Source organism: Diplotaxodon limnothrissa, linkage group LG19, assembly GCF_057381915.1.
Source record: "Diplotaxodon limnothrissa isolate DT_005_m linkage group LG19, D_limnothrissa_male_GT1.1, whole genome shotgun sequence".
NCBI classification, from domain to species: Eukaryota; Metazoa; Chordata; class Actinopteri; order Cichliformes; family Cichlidae; genus Diplotaxodon; species Diplotaxodon limnothrissa.
Window position 1 is genome coordinate 17,348,310 of NC_140614.1, and position 22,513 is coordinate 17,370,822.

The 22,513-nt window shown below is 39.8% G+C and overlaps 1 protein-coding gene across 1 annotated transcript; it reads right to left on the reverse strand.

Annotated features, from left to right (window-relative positions):
- Positions 1–2,227: 2,227 nt before the first annotated feature.
- wdr43 (WD repeat domain 43) lies at positions 2,228–21,756 on the reverse strand. Its single transcript, XM_085343092.1, has 18 exons — positions 21,543–21,756; positions 20,510–20,644; positions 20,192–20,313; positions 16,705–16,825; positions 16,414–16,532; positions 16,201–16,303; positions 15,847–15,911; positions 14,125–14,284; positions 11,925–12,011; positions 11,646–11,771; positions 9,912–10,058; positions 9,560–9,646; positions 9,152–9,183; positions 8,462–8,525; positions 7,880–7,993; positions 6,014–6,083; positions 3,430–3,488; positions 2,228–3,170 (listed from the first exon to the last, which is right to left on the reverse strand). Exons 1-18 carry the CDS (start codon positions 21,747–21,749, stop codon positions 3,036–3,038), a joined length of 1,953 nt encoding a protein of 650 aa, XP_085199218.1. The 5' UTR covers positions 21,750–21,756; the 3' UTR covers positions 2,228–3,035.
- Between the last annotated feature and the right edge of the window lie 757 nt (positions 21,757–22,513).

Sequence of the window (22,513 nt, forward strand, 5' to 3'; positions counted from 1 at the left end):
CTGATATTCCTTATTCCATTCATACTGCAAGGGGCCATGGTGATATGAACAGTACACTGTAAGTGTAAACATGTGACCCACTAAAACATCTCTATCTTTATAACACCTCAGGTTATATTAGGCCACTGTGAACAGGGCGGTGGAACTACCTCGGGGCAACTGTCAACTGTCATTCTTTCTTGAGAGAAGTAAAGATCTCCTTCAGATATTCACTTCAATGGATTAGCCAAAAAATATACCAGATCATGAAATTTTTTAAATATTTATAAAAGTATAAATACATCAATTTTGAAATTTTAGACAGGATAGGATGTTTCTCAACATCACATACTCCAACTGCGAACCACCGAGCTAAGGACTGGACATAAAGAGGATGTAGCCAGTGTGATGTCATTTGTTTGTGAAGTCTTGTTTTGTGGCCTCAAGCTCAGTATTATAGCCATCCTGTTGCTTTGAAAGCAGACCTCATAGGTCAGTTAGATGTGACTGAGGTGCTAAGAACACTAAACACACAGTAGTGTCTGTTCACAAAGTAACCACAGCATCTTGCTGATCATGATCTTAATGATCATAGTGTATGTATATATGCATTCTATCTCCTCTGTAATGGGTGGAGGGAGCTCAACAAAAATTAGCATCGTCACACATACTACAACTATTAACATTTTTTTTTTTAAACAAATCCCAAATCTTTAGATTTTCAGATGTATAGTAAATTGCATCATGCCTCTGCAAATGTGATGTTCTGCATTTGTTTCAGGTGTCATATTCATTGTCAGTCATCCACATGTACCTTTAGCACCACAAAAATTTCTATCCGCAAGAAGATCTTGAAAAAAAACACCACAGCCCTGCCAGTACAGACAAAACACACAAGAGCAGTAGTGGGGCAGGAGGTAGGGTACACCCTGGACAATCCACCAGCCTGTAGCACTTCCAAATCATTTATACTTTGTGACCATAAATAAAGGCATATCAACTTTCTCCAGTAAGTTTCTCATTACGTGGAAAAGCTTGAACTCCGCTGTCTATAATTGTGGTTTGCATTGTCAGACCTTGTTCTGCAGCATCTGTGAGCTACACATGAAACAGTTCTCCACCTGCTGCAGGTTCTGGAGTCACCCTCCAGTTCACAGTAGATCTCTCCACAACAGAAGAAACACCGTCATCAGCTGTAGGCCAGTGGTGTAGCTGAACTCTGTTACACGGCAGGGTAAGAGCCTTTGGGGATTTCTACGATAGTGACATAATCAGGATACCAGTAGTGAAATAGAGAAGGGGGAGGGGTTACTAGGTAATTAGTTGTGGGTGAGATTTTAAAATAAGGGCACAGGAATTTTCCAGTGGGAATTAAAATCTATCATGTACCATAGCTTTTAATGATGTAGGTTTGTAGTGATGGTATCACGTGTGATAGTTACTCTCACTGAGCGAAACCGATCTCAGGTGATTCATGATCCAGGCCTTTTTTTCCTTTTTCTTTTGAAGCACTTTTTTGGCAATCAAAATGAATTGCTTTGTCTTGTTTCTGCAGTCTGTGTCATGTTTCTATTTATTCAATGTGTAGCTCTTCATTTACTTTCTGGTCCTCTTAAAAAAAAAAAAGAAAAAAAAAACTGTCTATAACCCTGGCCTAACACATACTTGTGAATTCTTCTTTAAACTGGGAGAGTAAGCATGTACTGATGGTTTAAGTCTTTTCTGTAGCTGCTCTGGTTTGTGCGCCCCGGGCCATTTGCTGCTCGTCATTCCCTCACTTTCTTCCCACTTTCAAATAAATGTCAAACAAATGCCTTAAAAGGCAAAAATAAATTATGTTGTATTCAATAAGACTTGAAACTAGCGACTGAGACCGTAAACCCATCAGAAAATTTTTACTTGGGTCATAAATCAAGTGAGCTGTAGGACCGTTTTCTCTTAGACTTTTATAGAATCAGACAATTTTCTGTAACCGGAGCTGCTGCCCCCCCTCTAGGCTGGCCATTAGAAAAAAAATAAATAAATAAATGCAAGTTTAAGGCACTTCCATATTTGCTTCATTTTACAGAAATAGAGGCTACATCAATCTTTTCTTAATGAGTGTCTATAAAAGATACCCATCTCAACTCTGAAGCTGCCTACATTTCTAAAATATGTCCATGACCCTGGAAACCACAAGCCACTTTGAAAACCCATTTATTCACCCACTCGAGCAAAGTTCACAATTTCTTGTCCTCTGTTGCCCCTGTCACTATGGGTGGTAGGCAGTGGACATAAAGACATGTCCTGATATTAAACACAAAAAGAACACATTTAAAAACGAGAAGGCTGCAAATCTGAAACAAATCTGAAGGCGGTAAAAAAACAAAAAAGAAAAAATAAACAGCATTTAGGAGACTTTACAGGAGTTCATTTAATCCCAAGGTTTTCTGGGGGTGGCTGTAGAGGGAAGAGCTCATACAAACACTTCACTGTACATACAGATTTACATTGCGGGGGACATGATGTATGGTCCTGCCTGGCAATGCCACCTCTGGTATGCTGCACAAACACAGACCCCGGGATGGGGGGAGCTACATCCAAACTCCACTCCTGCTCCGTGTTTGCATTTCTGCAGGTGTTTCAAATAGCCTACAGAGTTGAGTTAAAATAAACCGATCGCACAGTGCTGTAAATGAAAAGTTGAACATGCATACTTATACCATTTTAACATTATGACATCAAATTTGGAATGCAGGTTCAAGAACGTAGGTCAACTAAACACAACCAAATTAGCCTGGCAGTCAATGCAAACACATCGGGGTGTAAAGTCGGAGTGCAGATGGACGAAATCAGTCGAGGAACTTTCAGTTTTTAGAGACAAGCTCGACAATTCCAAACCCACGGCTGAATTGAGCTGCAGCGAGGCAGGGGGGCCATCTGGCCTCGTTTCAATGTGTCCCTTGATTCTGCAAAATTGCATTCTACTCCAATAATAAAATCAAATGCATGAAAATAAAATGAAAGTATATGTAACTCTTTCAGGTCCGTTTTATGTTTGATTGGTGTTTGTGTTCTCATTCTTCTTCACTCTCGTTTTCATGCTCCATATCCTCCTCGCCGTTTGCTTTGGATTCTGTTCTGCTGCCGGGATCCTCGTCTTCCGATTCCTCCTGGTTGTCTTCTGTCATTGCCTCATCCTCCTCCCAGTGCTGAGGACACAAATATAAGACTTCAGCTTAACTCAGAAATGGACAGCCTGACAGCATGAGGGGTACTAATCTACTTGTTTTCCTTCCCAGCACCAGTGTTGCCTAATATCTGCAAAGCTTCTACAAAGTCATAGATGGCACTGGCTGATATTTGTTTGCTGTGTCTCATCAAATTTACACTGCCTTAATGTGCAAAAATAGCACGAGGAAGAGCTGGAAAAACAGTTCATTAAGAATGTAAATTTCTAGTCTAACTTACATCAGAGTCTTCATCGGGAAGACCTTCATCACCAGATGCCTCATCTTCATCAGATGACTCTGAAAAGCGCAGGCAAAGGAAAACAAATCATTCAGCTGACAAAGCCAAACAAGTTTTTATTCCACACAAACACAAACCTTCCACAAAGGTAATAAAGAAAGAAAGGAAGGAAAGAAGGAAGGAAGTGTTTCATGCTTCAGTTCTTTACATTTCATACAGAGTGAAGGAAGGTATTTGCATTTCAACACTACAGCAGGGCCATTTAGTTGTGACAACAATATGAACTTTATGATGCAGGAGTGTTGGAGGTCATTATGATTTGATGGTTCTATCGGTCCCATTATATCAGCCAGCCACTGTCTGCTGCCTGCACACTGACCAGCCAGGCTTGGTTACAGACCTCGCTAAACACTCTGCTGCTATATGTCATAACTGTAAATATGCTTACATGCTGTCCAACAGTAAAACCAGGCAGGAGTAATCACCGTGAATATATGGGACACTGCGAGGGCGACATCATAAAGAGGGTTGCTGCCTCATTTTAAAAAACAAAAATCGATGCTTTTTAAAGCCTCGGTAAGTAAAAATTACAACAGCACAATGTCAACATGGTTACATCAAGTTATATTCAGGATTTTATAAAATAAGCCATTAAATGCTTTTACAGTATGTAAGTGTTCAACAGCGCAAGACAGCATCTGACACTCTCCTGCAATTCACAATGCGATGAGATGAGATGCTGCACAGTTACACAGCAAAGTCTGCATTATTGAAGAATTTGATTAATGGTTTCAAATACCTTTGTTTAGCCCTCCATCAAAGGGTTCTCAAATGGGCAGCATACCCGACTTTATCCTCCTATTTGACTCAATTACCATATTTTAAAAGATAAACATTCCGTTTCATGAACTGAAATGAACAACTCAGACCATAAACTGGTCAGAAAAGATATCACTGAGGTCAGATTAAGTAAGATAAAGTTCAAGAGCCATTGTCCCCAGCTGCCCAGAACAAAGGGTTAAGGCAATTCAGTACTGCAGCATTTTTCTTAGCTTCATCCATCTTTTATGTACAGTCTAAAAGGCCAAGTAGTGAGAGAAGCTGGTCAGTTCTTCGGTAATGACGCCAGCTGACATTAAAGAAAGCTCCATTTTACAAACCATGTAAAGAAAAGTGGACACAAATTGAAGTGCACGATCATCCTTGTAAGATGCTCTTAGCCAACGGTCTCCAACCCCTGGGCCGTTTGGTACCGGGCCGCGAGAGTTGAGGCTCGGGTGTGAAATGTATGGTTTTCAGGGTTTTTATTGGTTTTTAGCGTTACTTTGTTATCGTTTTTTATCGTTAACTCTGTTTTCCTGGGTCTTTTCACGTGTGTTATGAATAAATCTTATTTTTTTCTGCACCAGTACTAGTTTTATTTTGTTGTATTTATCCGCGACACCTTAAAAGCCGGTCCATGAAAATATTGTCAGGCATAAACCGGTCCGTGGCGCAAAAAAGGTTGGAGACCGCTGCTCTTAGCCATTCTGTGAGCGTGTGTTTGGAGCCAGGGATAAAAAGTTGTTTTTTTTTTAAAGAGTTTTGCCACTTGTGAAAATGCAGATTTTATGTAACAAAATGACAAATACAATTTTCTAACTGGCAGTGTTATCTGCATCGTGCCTGGGACTAATCAATGTATAATTAATGTTACTCACACAAACAACAATTAACACAATTAGGTAGCAGAGAGATGGCTTAATCATTCCTGTTTCTGACTAGTCTGGCAGTTTAAAGCTTCCTGTCAGATTCCCAAGTTGGACCCATAATAAGCTCAGAGCACAGCATCATTCCTGACACTACGAACAAAGTTCTGCTTCCTGTTCAGCGGCTTCTTTTATGAACTTTTTTTTTTATTTTATTTGTTCAATGAACCTTCACATCCTGGACCACTGACGAGGATATTGGAACTCAAGGCGCAGGTTAATTATTTCATGAAAGCCAATTTTCTATGTGGCTCAATAAAGCGTTTTATACAGTACGGTAATGAGAAATGAGAGCGAACAGAGCGGGGCCTTGTTGTTCCCTCAAAGGGGAGGATCTGAACGCTGCCGGTCAGGTTGCCAGGCAACAGGAGTCATGTTTCCGTGCAATGCATTGCCAAGAGTGGCTGCATGATGGCCAACGCTGTTTTCATAAATCTTAACCGATTCAGCGCAGTCTTCAGCCAGAGTCCCAGATGAGTTGAGGTGAAATGACAAGATAATGAATGCCAGTCAAAATAATGAGAAGACAATAGCGTAGCAGTGCGGAGACTCAAGCAGGGCATCGATGTGACCTGTTGCACTCCATCACCTTCAAGAAGTCAATCCAGTCAATCACCCATTGAAAATGTACAAGAGATAGAGTACAGGCTGAAAAAACAATGATTATTTTAATACAGCTAGCTACCACACCCTCTGCTCGATGGACTGCATTATTCACAGGTAACAATGATCTGCATGAAATCTGAAGGAACTGATGCCACAAGAGAGGTAAGTTTGAGAGGAGAAAGGTGGGATTGGGGAGGTTAGTGAAACTAAACAGAAGAACAAACACTTACCGTCTTCATAGACCAGCTTAGCTGTGTGGTCAACATCTGAAACCACGTTGCTGCTGTCACTTGTCGCCATCTGGTGGTGAAAGGGAAAACAGTTTTAGATACAGCACAAGACTTTTTTTTTTCAACTCAACATTAAAAACATGACTAAAAATACATGGTTGAAACATGTTTTCTTGTTCTATCTGCAAGAAAAATGTTTTTTCACTTAAACAGTTTTCAATATCACATACTTATACAGCATTACTATGTGTGCAGTTTGTAATTACAACTAGACAAAAAAAAGGGGAGGGGGGGGGGGGGGGGGTTTATTGGTTTTACTAAAGAAACAAAACTAAAAGAACCAAACACACCCAGCACCAGAAACCTACAAACTAAACTCAAATCAGTGTGTGCACATGTTTTTGCCACATTGGGATTTATACCCTTCCATTTCAGCTCATAAAGAAACTGCCATAATGAGCAAACGTCATCTTATTACTGAAAGTGTACACTGCCAGAGTGCTCATTATATACTTTCAGGAGCTATTATGGATACAAATAGCATAAACTGTTCTGGTGTATCCAAGATCAGACTGCTTGATTGGCTGTGTCTGAGAGAAATGTCACACTGCTATGGATATATTTATCTCAACTATATGCAACCTATTCTTATACTACCTTACAGTTGGCTGATTATTTACTAGACTGTGAAAAATAGCCTTAAAGGATGCAATTTTTTCATATCTGCATAAAATTGTACATGCATAGTGTGACATCTGTTTGTTACAGTGTAGTTACACAGTCTAATCTGTCTGCTTTCTTATCTTGTTTGGGTAATTTAAGTTCCGGGATTTTTGGTTTGCATTTAAGGCTGCTGTGGCAAAATAATTTCTCCTGAGGGATAAATAGAGCACCTTTCACGATCAAACGCTGAACAATACAAAGCCGAGTTCAGTTTTACAAAACCGATCACCTGGAGCTCTCAAAGCAGTCACCAAATGTTTAGAAACAACATTCAAACTTTTCTGCCTGCGTCTTCACAGCCTCACAGCTCCCAGGTGTGTACGAGCAGAAGTGGGGAGAAGACAATGACATGCGTTCTTTGTGTGATAAAGAAAGCTCCTGTGAAGTCAGACTGTCGTCCTCAAACACTGATTTGAATGATGCGTCGCATTTCTAATGTATGTATAAGGAAAGACCCTTTGTTTTGGACAGCCTAGTCTCCATTTTATCATGTCATTTTTGTTACTACAGTTACATGTTTCCAATGTTTAAAGCTTCTTTACAAATCTACACACAAATGTTGTGCAGCTACTCAATAATAGGTTGAAACATAACACAATCATTCTGCATACATCGGCACATTTGTTATTTATACACAGCCTATTTAAAGAAGTCTTTCCCTCAAGGAGTAAGCTGTAATATTTACTAGTAAAATGGATCTTCATTATGTACACATTACTGGAAGAACATAATGTAAAACTGACATTGCCTACAGGAGCATAACTGCAGGAAGGGGGGAAAAAAAAAAAAAACACTCCATTCAAACTTTCCTCTCTAAATAAATCTAAACAGAAAAGCATTAGGCTTTTATTGTTTTGACACAATTCACTATATTCATCCTTTACTTGTCCTCAAATACAAACCATGCCTCTATCTCACACCGGATCCTGGATTTGATGTATTTCACAGTTAAACGTCAAACAAGAGTGAGCGGGGAGGACATTCTGCATTTTAAGGGTGCCGCTAAACACAGCAGCTTCGTGAGGGAAGCCATCCAAGTCGTCCCTGACACACGACTCACCCCTCGAACACTCAAAATCCAGTCATTTGAAAATACTTAAAGCTAATGATACTGTGCACAACACTGCATATGTTGGCACTTACCTGTGTCATTAGGAGATAAAGCTTCCCATCCAGCTTTGTTAGCTTGTGGAACATCTTCACTCTGCTCTCAATCATGTGATAAAGGACTCCCAGCTGGGTAACAAGGTCTGGCAGCTGTTGGATACACAGATAGATCAGCTGAAGGTAAAAACATTTCAGCAGACAACAAGAAAGCACCCAAAGTGGCTTCTGCCAAAGCTTTGTCTCCTCTGCTAACCATTCCTTTCAGGTGATATTTACATGAAGCATGCCAGGCTTCAGCTTACATTTAAAATTATAATGACATTCCAGCTGTTTTGTGGAAGCAGAAGGGTCAACAAAAAGCTAGTTTTCCTCTTGTTTAGAGTGGTATGAACAGCAGGTTGGAAAGCTGAATGTCAATCAAAGCACCTCCTGCTTGTGAGGATATTTTTAGTCAGAGCCACACTGATGGTCAGACAACACGAATCTACATCCCAATATGCATTCATTAAATATGAATGGCTGCTTTCTGGCCTTATGCATCAATAAGCACTGTTGGCGTGTGTCACTACACAAATGACAGTGCAGGAATTAAAGCGAGTGCAGGCAGAGTGAACTCACCGATGCTAGGTATGATGTGTGGTGCATAAGTACAGCCTTGAGCCACCGTACCATTAAGGCTGCCCTGTAAGAAAGAACAAATGTATATGCTGTCAAGCAAAGGGAGCAGGCCAGCTTCATACTCGGAGTGAGGCAGGGACAGTGATTTTTGTTCACCTTTCAGTTAGTTAGCAATTCTTCCACAAGCTCTGTGGGATATTAAGGTTTCACTTGAATATTTTGTTCAGCAGGATAATCTACAAACATTTTTGAAGCATAAATGTAAAATGCCAATGTTATGCTATAATCAAAATACTTCAACCTCCATATAACTCTCCCAACAGTTTTCCATAGTTTCATTTAGATGTTTGATAGCAAACACCTTTAATGTATTACACCTTAACTTTAAAATTCACATGGGAGGAATTTACTTGTGCATTCTGTGTATTGTAGCACAAAAGCAAAAATGTCTTAAGCTTGTGTTGATCATCTAATGAAATGTTTAATGAGACCAACACAGTTCCAAGATGTTAGCTCACTTCTTAGTTTTGGCCTCATTCTTGCAGCACTCACTATGATGCCATATGCCAGAGGCACGCAGAATAAAAAGCAGCAGTACAAATAACTGCATCAGTGACTAATGTCTGATGTGGACAAACACTGAACTCAAGCTAATTAAATGCCGAGCTGATCCGTCAAGCTTTCACTTACGTAAACGGGTGCCCTTGGAGCCTCTTCGTGAGCTGCAGAGGAGATACGGGGTTTATTAAAAACTCCAGTTAACATGAGTTTACTTACAAATCCTGACAACAGGACAAAACATAGATGCAGGTTAATGTAGCTTTGTAGTAGGAATGGGAAGTTCAAGACTCTTAGCTCTTAGATGCTACGGCACAAAGATTAAAAAAAAACAAAAAACTGAGAGCCAAAAACTTCTAATATGCCACACAGGTTGTGCAACATTTGTCTAGTTTTTGTATTTTGATTGTGGAGCCTAATATGTACTACCAGGTGCTGATATAAATGTTAAAAAGTTGATGAAAGCTGAAAAATCCTGACCATCCCATCCCTTCACAGGAACACAAAATGTTGCTTTTTGACCATAAAGGGGACACTTACTTCTTCCACTAATGGTAGAACTGCAGAGAGGGGTAACCGAGCCACCGTCTTCTTTATTACCATCTCTTTGCGAGTCTGGAAAACTTTCTTTAGGAGCAAAGGGGGGAAAAGAAGTTTGCACAGAACAAGTTAATGTAAAACCCAAGACGTGCCAGAAGAATTGGCTCCATTTATTTTCACCTCGCATTACTGTGGGAAGTTGATCAAAGTCAACACTTTCACAGATGGTTTCAAAGATTTTTTTGAAAGATGTTTTGGGGATTGATATTGAATTTTATCACCGGAATCAACTGAGATTGTTTTCAACCTCAAAGTTTTAAGCCTTTCATCAGACTCTGTAAGGAGAACTTACGTTCAGGATGCTAGCATCATTGCTCTCCAGGCCCTGCACCAGCAGAACTGCAAAATTGTCTGTCATTAACGAAGCCGTCCCTTTAGATGCTCCTTTCTCAGAGACTGTAGACAGATCAATTTCACCAAGTCGCTCTGCTATTGACATCTGCAGAGAAGCAGAGTTATCTTTTAGCCAGGGGGGTTGCAAACTTCAAAACAGAGTTTAGTACCAAAACTACATCAAAAACAGAAACATCTATAACACTTAAAATACCACATATGCATAAATTTTAGTGTGATTAATCTTTGAGAGAGTTTCTGAACCTTTCAAATGAATGAACAATGTCGAATGAGGAAGCAAAACTTTAAGAAAAAACAAAGAAACCCTCTACTGCAGAATGATAAATGATCAGATGCAAACAGGCTTTTGAGTGGGTTGGATGAGGATGTATGCACTTTCACTGTAACAATGTCCTTCTCATAATAAATCACCTGTTAACATATGGGCTCAAATTGTGGTCATAAATATTTTGTACTTGTGAATCAGGATTTGTATGTGTAAAAAGAATTTGTGTGTGCGTAAAAAAAAAAGATTTGTGTGTGGACTTAGCCAAAAAATACGTGTGAAACGTTGTTTCAAGTACAAATTTTGACACTATTTTTCTTCCTTTCTTCTGATTGGCCAATGTCATGTCAATCACAAATTTAACAATCCAATCAGAGAACAGATGGGTTTGGCTATTGGAGGGGTGCTTTATGGAGCTTCAGGTCCTGAGGGAATAAATGCCCTTTTACATCCCAGCCCAGCGTTTTCCTTCATCACCACGAAGGAAAACAGTCTGTGGTGGTCCGAGTTTTTATTTTTATTGAACATTTGAAGGTAAAAAAAAAAAACAAAAAAAAAACAAACCTCCCACAAACTCTTGTAGAGGACATAAAGTCAGAGATAGAAACGACAAGGAGCAGGTGCATGTAGTACAGGTAGCGCTGCCGCAAAAACCCACAGAGCCCAGCAGCCAGCGCAACAAATTCTGGATCCTTGGCTTTTAGTTAGCAGTTAGCATTAGCAGCACATGCTGCGTCCGATGTGAAAGTACCTTTATGCTGCGCACTGTGACTCACAGCAATGGTCGCGGGTCAGCCCTGACTTTGTGTTAAACTAATCCTAAAGTAATAATGGTATTTCTAACCACTGATATACCACAACTTTATCCTTTCAACAGCTACTGAAAGTTAGGGGACCTAGCTGCTATCGGATATTTATACAGAGATCATCCAGCTTCAAACTGTATTACCCTTCAAGGACCTGCAGTTCAAAAAAGCGCCCCATCGACAGCCAAACCCATCTGTTCTCTGATTGGACAGTTAAATTTGTGATTGACATGACATTGACCAATGTCAAAATTTGTACTTGTAACTTGAAACTTGAGAGCAGAGTTTCACACGTATGTTTTGGCTAAGTCCACACACAAATCTTTTTTATGCACACAAATTCTTTTTACACATACAAATCCTGATTCACAAGTACAAAACTGATTCACAAGTACAAAACTGATTTACAAGTACAAAATATTTATGACCACAATTTGAGCCCATATTAACAGCCTCTCTTGACTGATTGGTGTGTGACTAATCACTGAGCCAACAATGTGGTGGAGACATTTATGCTCATTTAGTCGTTTTGGGGCCGAAGCCAAAAAGCTGTCAGAATCAGAGAGACTGACAGATGCACTCATCCGGAGGCTGAGCCTACCTCTTTGGTGTCTGTGTCTTTTTTCCTCTTCTCTGATCCCTGTGAGGTTCCTTTAAGTGGGGCTTTGTGACCAGGAAGTCCTGGGACCAGCACTTTGCTCTTGGCATTCACAATTGGAGTTTTCACCTGGAAGAAGCAATTTCATAATTTTTTTTTTTCACCCTCCACTTCTGTGGCTCGAACTGTTGGGAGTTTATCTAGAGTGCACATGGACTGGCAAATAACCTGTCCAGACCAGTCTTCTTGACATAGTGAAGAAAATGAAGACTTGATTGTTACCTTGGAGACTGTGGTTTCCATGGAAAGGGACAAAGTGGTCTGAACATCCCGGGTCAAACACACATGTCTCTCTGCTGTGTTGATCTCCTGCACAGATGAGAGGAAAGAAGGTTGACAGGTAAGTGTGAGCAAACCTGATGAATATTACGGACAAAAACAACACTGTATTATTTATCAGCTGTACACTGTCAGGCGCTCATCACCTCCAAGTCCTTTTTTCAGACGTGAGATATGCAGTAATCTGTTAAATCAGTGGTCTGTCATTTATATGTTATCTCTTAATTAACAAAATGTGCCAGTGTATGAGGTACATGCTACCGGCAGCCTTATCAGCCTAAAGGACTTATAAACAAAGATAAAAGGCAATTACTTGGATTGTATTAAATCATTTGAACATCACATTTTAGAATGAAATGATAACCAGAGACATGTGTGCACCCGCCTATAATTACATCAAATGGTGATAGCAGCACATGAAATATTAATGAATAACTTATGGACTTCATGTCATGAACAAAAATAAACAATTCTAATCAATAAATCATTTTTTTATTTTAAATGAGAGAACACTGATCATCCAGCTTAATGTTGCCATAACTAATACTTTCATTGGACCCTAGAGCCGGACGAGATGTGCCTTGCTGCCTTTTTGCAAAGTTTACTCCAGCTGTTTGGCCAGCCTTTTTAAGAGAACGCAGCCACACAGATGTTCTCTTTGAAGATGACGGCGTTTGTAATTTGAGCTCACTACTTAAGAATTAACATTCTCTATTTGTAGAAAGACGCAATGAAATTCTGTTTGGAGAGGATCAACCAACAGCAAAGGATAAAAGTAGTTCTAAAAGAAACAAAAAATGGTAATAAGAAAAGCAACTATAAAATCACGACAAAAAGCTCTCTACTGTGCTCCTAAAGAAATTCACCCGGTGAGTGCACAGCCTGATGCAGCTTCCTCAGAGAGAACAGTTGGATGTAAACACACAAATATTTGATAAATGATGAAGAGGTGAAAATCGTGTTATGTAAAGTGTGGATTTTGTGGCCTTTGCAGATCTTAAGGGCACAATGACATATTTAGTCTTAGGGCTATTCAGCATAAGTTTATCTTTCACTACACTACTCTGTGAGACATTTAACCTCCTCGTCGTTGGACAAATGTGTAGTAAATGTTCAAATGAACCAAATCAGCCCTAGCAGTCTCCTGTTGATGGACAAAGTCCAAATCTGTTTCCACAGGTGCTCCGTTCTTGTGCTGCCAAAGAATTATTGACCAACCCTGTAAGGCTAATGATGCCATGCTTTTCTTGTTCTGAAACTAATCCTAGTGATTGTCTGACCAATGAGAATTTGGCCAATCTTGAGACTACGGCTTTAGAAGGTATAGACACCAAGCTTGACCTACCCATGTCCCTCACATACACTTTATGAAAGTGAAGGACCAAACTTGGAATTAATGAAATGCATCACAGTGCAAATTAGAAACAGAGCTGTCAACATATAATGGTATTTGTAGAGGTTATTGGTCTTAATGGCCCTATTCAAAACAAGCACCGTTTTTAGTGTTAAAGAAACTTTGTTGTAGAGACACTAGGCAGGTACTGACATGTGTGTATCTGTTAATTCTAGTACATGTATTCATACTGATGTAGTCTTTAAAGTAATATTTTAATATAGTTTAATGGGGTCCAATAAGAATGCTACCATGACTCTTGTTCAAGTGATCAAGGTGCTCATTAAAACATGCAGCTCCTATCAGGTTACTGGTAGCCCACGCATGACTGTGGTGTTAATGTGAGCATGAATTCCACTTCAGATGTTTTGCCAGTTTCTGTATAGTGGTTTACGTGTTTGCCTAATAAACGAGAGATCCCCAACTTGATCCTTAGAGGAGACACAAATCTCTTTGGGGCTGTGCCAGGAAGGGCACCCAGTGTAGATTTAAAAAAAAAAAAAAAAAAAGTATATTTTATTAATTATACTGTACAAGATGATATACCAGGACATCAACTTACTTCATTAAATTTCCCAGATTAAATAAAGACTGTAAATTAGTTGAAATTTTTCCTGTATAAGAGGAAAGAACTGTCCTATTGGCTATTAAAACAAACAAACAAAAAACACACACAAAAAGAAAACACATGACTGTCCAGGTTACTTATTATATAACATTGTGTATTTCGGTTTCCTTCAGAAGACTCACCACTTTCTCCATTACTGGCTGCAGGTGGTTGCCGTACGCCAGCATCACAGTTCGAGTATCCGCTCCAAGCACCGCTGCTAGCAGTGGGATTGGGATCGGGGACTCCTTTGTGTCTGACATCTGCACCGTACATGATGGTGACAAGGGCTTCTTACAGGGGCTGAGGGGACAAACCAACCATTAGCATAGACAGCATACAAAATTGCTGAACATGTACTTGGTGGTATTTAATATATACAACCTGAAATCCATGTGACATACATTTTAAATTTTGTAGTACTGCGATTAGATTTTTTTGTGAACTCTCCCGACTCATTGAGGGGTGCCAATGACCAACCAATCGGTGGCGTGCTGTCTGACGACGTCACATTTTAGTACCTGCTCAGGTCACTTGGAACCCTGGCCGAGCAGGTACTATTTTAGTACCTGGTACAGGTATTATGACCTAATGGAAAACCCTGAAAACCTTGGCAAGTAGGTACTAATGGAAAAGGGGCTCCTCAGCTACAAATGCACCAATTTTCAGGGTTCTAGACTAATTTTTCAAAAGGATGGCACTGGTGCCACAAAGTCTAGATAAAGTGGAACAGCAGTCTGTTTTCTATTGAAAGGGCCATTTAGGCAGTCTGGCTTGCTTGCTGTAGGATCTCTTTTAGATGTGGTCCTTTTGAGGGACCTTGAAAAACTGCAGGGTGGAGATTGACGCTGACGGGTGTAACTGAACAATTAGCAACAGAAGTTACACAAAGTCCTCTGTGAGCCAGTCTTCTCTCAAACATCACAACCAATGACTTGGACAAAAACAAGCTGCAAGAAAGCAACCGGCTTTTGGAGGGTTACTTGGACACTTAATGTTGAGATTACAGTAAATCCATTCATTGTTGTGCTCGTTTTAGTGAACAATAAAAGCTCTTGTAAAACTGACACCTTGTGGGCTGGTGGATCCTTGATAGATCCTTGAAAGTAAAAGTCAAGTTCATCCACCACGGAGTGACTAACTGCTTTTTTGATGACTATTAGCAGAAAGGGGGCCGAGACAATGTGAGCTCTCCTGTGATGGCCAGAAGGAAAAACTGAACAAATGTATGTATTGTATCGTTTAAGAATTTCTGATCGGAAACATTTAAAACACATCTTTCTAAAGAGTAGAATTTAATGTTTTTTATGCTTAAATTTTGCTTGGCAGCTCTCCAGTTTGCACTATTTGTGCAGTGCAACTCATTCTTCTCTTTATTGCTTTCAGCCAAGGACACTCTGCTACCTGCTCGTGTCAAACACACATTTATTTATTAATTTTTCATGCTGCCCTTCCGTTTCACCCTGTTCTCTCTTGCTTTCTCTGCATCATTTTGGATCATTTTATTTTTGGCTGTCTCACTTTTACTAGCTTTTTAATCTCAGTGCTAGTGTTAATGCACATGCAAATGTTGGTCTTATTACGCTGCAGTCAGTCCATACTTTCCTGCCTACCCATGGCTCTACTGCAGTCTATGGTTTGATAAATGCAGTCAGGATTTTTTTTTAACCTGTCCACTTTGCATTTGTATAAGATCAAAGATTGTAGGAAGCCACTTGGATGTAATAAACAATGTTATAAACAATGAAAAGTGCAACACAGCCTCTCTTGAGCAGAAGATGAATGCTTATTGCCGAAATATTTCATCCCATTACCCTGCACTGCCGTACATTGTCTTGTATAAAACTAGTGTTTTAGAAACCTACCCATTTAAAAAGTGCTCAAAGAGGTGCAACTGCCCATCCTTACACACCACTGCCAGCCTCACTGCCTGTAAAACACACAAAAAAGCCCAAAATGTTCACACACGAGAACTAACATGAAAAAATATTTAAGAACAAAAGTTCTAACAGAAACGCAGTACAGAAGACACGTTTTAGCAAATGCTTTGAATCATTAAATTCTAAGCGTTTGCTAAAAAAAACGTATGAATATTTTCTCATTTCCTAATTAAGAAAATTATCAACATAGAGCCTACGACTCTGTTTCAAGTTATTATCTTTTACCCTGTTAAAGACCGACTGCAAGTAATTTAACATACAGGAGAAGTAATGCATTACCTCTTCCTTGCTGTTGGATGTAACGAGGTCAATGTGCTGCGGCTCATCCGTCAGTGTGAAGGACACCACTGAGTTCTTGTCTTTTCCATCTTCTCGTACTTGCCTTCAGTAAGATAGCTTTGAATTAAGTCATGCAAATCTGACTGCAGTGCATTTTCATACATGCACTTAATTACACAACATCAAACATACTAAAATCAACTCTGCACTTACCATACACTGAGCAGTCGATCATGGGCAGCACCTGACAGAAAGTAGAGGCCATTGCTGTCAGGGGGTCGTGTGGTGGCAAAGCGCAGGGTCGTCACAGCCGTGGAGTGGCCTGTGAACTTCTGCAAGGAAAAAGACAAAAACAAAAAAAACAGCTGAGTTCAGGTCTAAGTAAAGCACTACTGACTCTTCTGGAGTGTGACTAACATATCTGCATTAAAACCAAGTTTATTAGGTGACTTATGTCTAATAATAATTTTTTTTTTTTTTTAAAGAATCTGGAATTTAGCTCACCCTGTAAACTTCCTTGGTGTCCAAGTCCCACATCTTTATTATGTGTCCAGCTGACAGCAGCAGTTTACCATCAGGGCTCACACACAAACTGGTCACCGCTGCATGGTCTGCCTTCCACTTACTGTGAGAGAGACGATGACAATTTTAGGTTCACTACTAGCTTTTCCCATAAAACAACTTAATCGGGGCAGGCTTCCATGATATATTAACATCTACCACACACATCTAGTGGCTCATTTTGGCACTCCCCCCTCCATTTCTTAGACTTTTTGTTTTGTAGCTGTCCTCATTCAGCTGCTTCTCCAGAGAGAATCTTGTCCTGCAGTCATACATATTTCAAGTCCCGTATTTAGGACTACATCTTCTAGTTCTCAATCCACTCTGGAGAGCCACTGTGAGCAAGGCCACTAACCAGAACCTGCATGAGGCAGAGTACTGTCATGTGTGAGTATGTGAAGCTCGCTGAAGAGAAGAACAAGACCAACTGCAGTCCAAGGCAGTGAAGCTTGAGCTCATCTGCAGGGTGAAAGACTCATTGGAGAGGCAGCTGACTACATCTCCTAAGTTTAAGTTTTTTTCATGCTTTCTTTTTGATGTCATAGAAACCACATTAAAGCACTTTCCTCTCCTCTTTCCTCGTGATCAGCTTTAAATATCAGCAGCCCATTCAACCTTTTAAAAACAGCAAGAAAAAAACAACAACACCCTTTTCTTATCCCTTAAATCACAAACTGCTCTAGTGAGCACAGAGTGAAAAACCATTTAAGTCTGAATGAAATTGAAGTCTTTTTAAGGTTAGCAAAGATCGATGTGGAAAGCTGGACCTGAATGGCACTTGCACCACTTTGACAACCTTCAGACAGCTGGCCACACAACAACCAAAGTAGAGATGGCACGATACCACTTTTTTATGTCCGATACCGATACCGATATCATAAATTTGGATATCTGCCGATACCGATATGAATCCGATATAGTGTTTTTTAATCAACAAAACTGTTTTTTAAAATATCTTGCTGCATTTTGCAAGTCTGCAAGTTCATACTCAAGTTTAAAACAACAACTACACTAAAGCTATTCTGTTATACCTGTATACAAAAAAAATATTTCATAGTTCAGCAATACTGATCAATCTAATAAACTTAGACCTACACCATCCTCCCTATTCTGGTATTTTAAAGAGTACTTAGCGTAAATATTAAGCAACCTAACTAATAGGGCTCCAACTCCCAGCAACAACAAAAATAAATAAAGAAAAAATAGGGAACCACCCCTCACGCTCCACCTCATGATGCTTAATCAACGTAATCAACCTTAATTTGATGCAGTGTGAAAAAAAATGCACAGAAATCAATTATTTTTCAAGAAATATTAAATAGATTCAACATCTTTCTTCAGCAAAATTGCAGACTGCACAGATGGTACCTTCCCAAAGGAAAATGTACTATAGCTTACTAGGGTATATATATTAGACTTAATAGTCACTATATACAGTAATTGACTTCTATTCATTTTACATCAAATTAAAACTTTGGGTGTCAGATAATTATTTATTAAAAGCTCGACATTTTAAATGAGAATAAGAAAGAAAAGTATGTCTTTGTGCCCCCTTTTCCCAGTTAATGCCCTATCGGCCCCCCTGGCTAAACTTTGCTAGATCCGCCCCTGCACAGTTACCAGCCGTCAGCTACGTAGAAAAAGATCCTGGTGTAGAAAGTAATATTAAATAAATTGTAACAACAGCTTATCAAGCTTAAACGTGCTGCTGTTGTTCAGCCGCTGGTTTCCTCTTTCTGGTGCAAAGTGGACCAAAAACAAACGAGAGACAGACTCGCGACAGAAAAGCCGATCAGCTGATCATTAAGCAGTTTCACGATTGAAGTAGCAGCCGGAGAGCGAGAGGCAGTCGCTCGTTAAGCTTAACGTGGGAATGCTTTACAAACATTCAGAGATGGACTTACACACTTGCTTTACTTCTCTCGGGGATAACTTTGTCGGAGATGAAATGCCAGGTTGCTAGCGAAGCTCCAAATGCTATCCAGACCACCGACAGGTCCCGCATGCCACAGCTGCTCTATCACGTGATGCATACTGCTCCGACATGCTAACGTTCTGAGGTGAGTTACGGCGTGTTGCAAGTTTTGTGAGGTGCTTTCGTGATATTTAATGGATCGGATTACATTTTTTATTTTTCTCCGATATCCGATCCAGTAATTTAGGTCAGTATCGGACCGATACCGATACGTAATATCGGATCGGTCCATCTCTAAACCAAAGTAGAACTCGTTTGGTTGATGCAAGCAGTTAAACGAAATGCTCCACTAACTGCACCAACAAAAAGAAGATAATGACTTGTGAAGTGTGATGTGTGAGAAACACCTTGGTGTTTTCTATCACTGCATTATTCTTTCTCCTACTGAAGTGATGAACCTAAAAAGTTTATGGCCAACAGCATACTATTTACTGGTGCTCTCTCCTAATAACAGCAAGAAACAAACACTCTCCAACCCACTTTGTGCACCTCGAATGGGCTTTACTGAGCATCAAGTGAAGATTCATGGTGGCATTAGTGCTCATGATTGTTGCTGCTGACTGTGCCTGTGTAGCTAATATATCTGTCACCAGACAAGAGGCTTTCATGATGAAATATAGTGATAGTAAATGTCTGATGGTATAACGTTCAATGATGCTGGTGTATTTTAGGCCTTGGTGGGTCTGTGAAAGACAGGCATGCTTAAGCTGGAACCACATTCTTACTTTTCTCATCACCAGTGTTGTTTCTACAGGTAGAAAAACAAGAAAACAATGTCCTTTTGGAAACAGTGCAATTTTAAGAGGTAATATTACAATATACGCTCTATGTGAAGGATAGTTTAGTGTCAAAAATATAAACACTTTAAGAAGGACATGATTTATACCCAGAATGTGACATCCTTTTTGAAAAACAGATTTTCAGGTGTGAACTCTTCAAGTGTTTCTCACAAACAAACTTGCAATGTCACATAGATGTATTTAGAACTTCTCTTAACATTCAAGTGTTTACAGATGTCTTTTTATGCTTCTAAAGTACTGTCTTGTTTAAATGTAGGAAGCACTTCAAGTCCAAATGTGTTAAAGAAGCCTGTGACAGTGAGCATGACACCGTCCACCACCGTGTTGGACTGTTCTTTTCTAACAGTTCTGGCTGCACAAAGACAATTTCTGACAAATACATTACTAGATAACATTGTGTGACTTTAAAGGGATATCTATTAAACAACCTAAAACAGGTTTTTATAAAACAATGGCAACTAATTGTATTATAGCTGAAAAAACTGTGTTGCAGCATGAACAAATAAAGAGAGCCTAAATAGCAAATATCAGAAATAATTTTCAGGCTAACAAACCAGTTTTTAACCAGTTATCATTACAGGAAATGTATTGATCAGTGATTGGTCATTTGTTCTTGGTTTAAACAAACTATCCCAAAGAGAAAGTAGTTACTGACCTTCTTGTCTTGCCAGTCTGCAAGTCCCACTCTACAATGTTTGTGTCATCTGAACCACTGTATAATAAGCTTTCTTCAGGGTGCCACTGGACACAGTTCACTCCTCCACTGTGGGCTCCATCCTGGCACACAAATTGCACAGTTAGCAACTGTAAACAACTAGTCCTATTATATTGGGGAAAAAAAGTGAGTGTAACACTAAAAAAAATATTAACTCTGACAAAAGACAAAAATACAAAGAAAAACATAACATTTTTCATCCTGCATAAGGTTGCAAAGAAGCGATTCTTTGCAAACCATGTAAGGTCCCAAACTTACCAGGGTGCAATGCAATGCTCCCTTTGCTGTACTATAGATGAGCACAGTTCCAGCTGCTGTGCCCATGGCCAACAGGTCTGCCTTCTCCTCCACCTGCACCGCCTCCGATTTCCTCTTCTTCCTCTGAGGCCCCTCCTGACACAAAGCATATTTAAGGTGATGATATTATACATAATGTAAAGCAATTAGAATTAATAGAATTTCTTTCAGGTCCTGGTATCAAGTCAACACTAACATATAATCAAAGCCAGGAATCTGTATGGGGACTGAAAACAGGACCAGTGCATCACTGAATACGGCGGCATTAGTGCCTAGTATTAACGTTCCATATATTAAACCAATTCTACGGCAGCACAGTGACTGCTAAAAGAATAACTGCAAACAATTTCTCGTCTTAATGACATTTAAAAGAATCATAAAACTGAATCCGAGAACAGAAAACTAGTTTTCTAATCTCAGTTATCATCCGTGGATTTAAAACTGCAGTACTTTCAGCGCCCAATTTATGTTTACTTTGGCCTCGTAACAAACTTTTAACAAACTACCCCTCGATAAACTGAGGTACAGCTAGCGGACCCTGCTTCTAGAAGTGTCATGGTGGCACGCTCCGCTGAGCTGATGCTAACTTCAATAACTCGTTAATTCACCATAATAACCATTTAAAAACAAAGAAAAACATCTTTTTTAGTTAAAGTCGCCACTTTCAGAGTTTTTCAGACTAACTTCGCCATAATATACGAAATTAAGACATGTTCGTCATTTGCTTGGACCACCATGTGGGACTAACATGTGCGTTCTTCGCAGCTGTGGAAAACTAGCGAGCTGCTAACGTGGCTCCGCCGCTAACCACGTCTGTCAGCTCCGTAAAGCATTTCAAACGGCAAACGCCAGGGCCTTCCGCGCTGAGTAAAAACTTCACTCTTTGAAAAGTAACACTTCTCTCGATTTAACAACTGCTCCTTTATATCACGTTGTCAAATGCGGCTTTATTCGGGCCTCGCTAGCTACTGACGCTAACAACAGCCTCACGTACCTTGACTGTCCGGCATGGTCCCCAGGCTATGCACGTACAGGTGGCACTCAGATGAGCTGAAGGCACGTATTCCTGGTGAAGTGTTTTACTATCTGTGTTCCAAATTCGAAGTCTGCCATCCTGGGCACACAGCGCTAAGAACTGTCGTGATTTAGGTGAAAAAACGCAGGGTAGCTGCAGCGAAGAACTGCCACCGTCAGCCGCCATTTCTGAAGCGCTACTTGCGTCTGCGTGCGTGCGCCGTGGTGTACACAACCCACGTGTGGCCCTCTGAGCACATGCGCACTTTGTCCCAGCACCTCCCACTCGCTTCGTATTACGTTCTTCTTTGGGTTTTCCCGGCAGCAGGTAACATTTCAGGTTGCGTTACTGCCTCCTAGTCGTCAATAACTAACTGTTCACACTTTATGATTTCTTACAGTGCAGCAATTAGCCCGAAAAAACACTTCTCATCAGCCGAGTCTCCACAGTCAAGTAGACCTTTAACCCTGTTCTTATCGACCTAATCTTTGCAGCTAACCACTGCTCTGTTCAACAGTCATTTCTCTTGCCAAATATCAGTGCAAGAGCCAGCAATAGTCAGGATCTATCCGCTAGAATTCCTTGCTGTTTCGTGTCGGTTTCCTGTTTCCTCTTACTACTCTTTATTTTGTATTTCATGTGTCTTAGTGGTACTAATCAAGTATTTTTTTTCGATTTCGTGCGTATAAAATGATCAAAGATAAAACAGAAATGTTGCTGTGAGACAAACCACGGTAGCATTGTGCTGTATTATTAATACAGCATGTTCAACATTAAAAAAAGTGACATATATATACACTGGGATAACTATTTTGTTTCAGTTTATAATTAAAAAAAGAATATATCTCTTCCTTTTTTAATCAATGGTAAATAGAATAAAAATGAATTAAATGTATGATTTTAAATAATAGCTCTTTCTTTTTTTTAGCCACCACATATCTGTAGGGCAG

Excerpts from the sequence above, each read along its gene's own strand:
- wdr43 (XM_085343092.1), bottom strand. The coding sequence starts at position 21,749 with ATGGCGGCTGACGGTGGCAGTTCTTCGCTGCAGCTACCCTGCGTTTTT. Across the intron at positions 14,285-15,846 it reads TTTGAGCACTTTTTAAATGG|CCCCTGTAAGAAGCCCTTGT; the intron begins GTAGGTTTCTAA and ends TTGTCCCCTCAG. Across the intron at positions 10,059-11,645 it reads AAGACACAGACACCAAAGAG|ATGTCAATAGCAGAGCGACT; the intron begins GTAGGCTCAGCC and ends GCTTCTCTGCAG.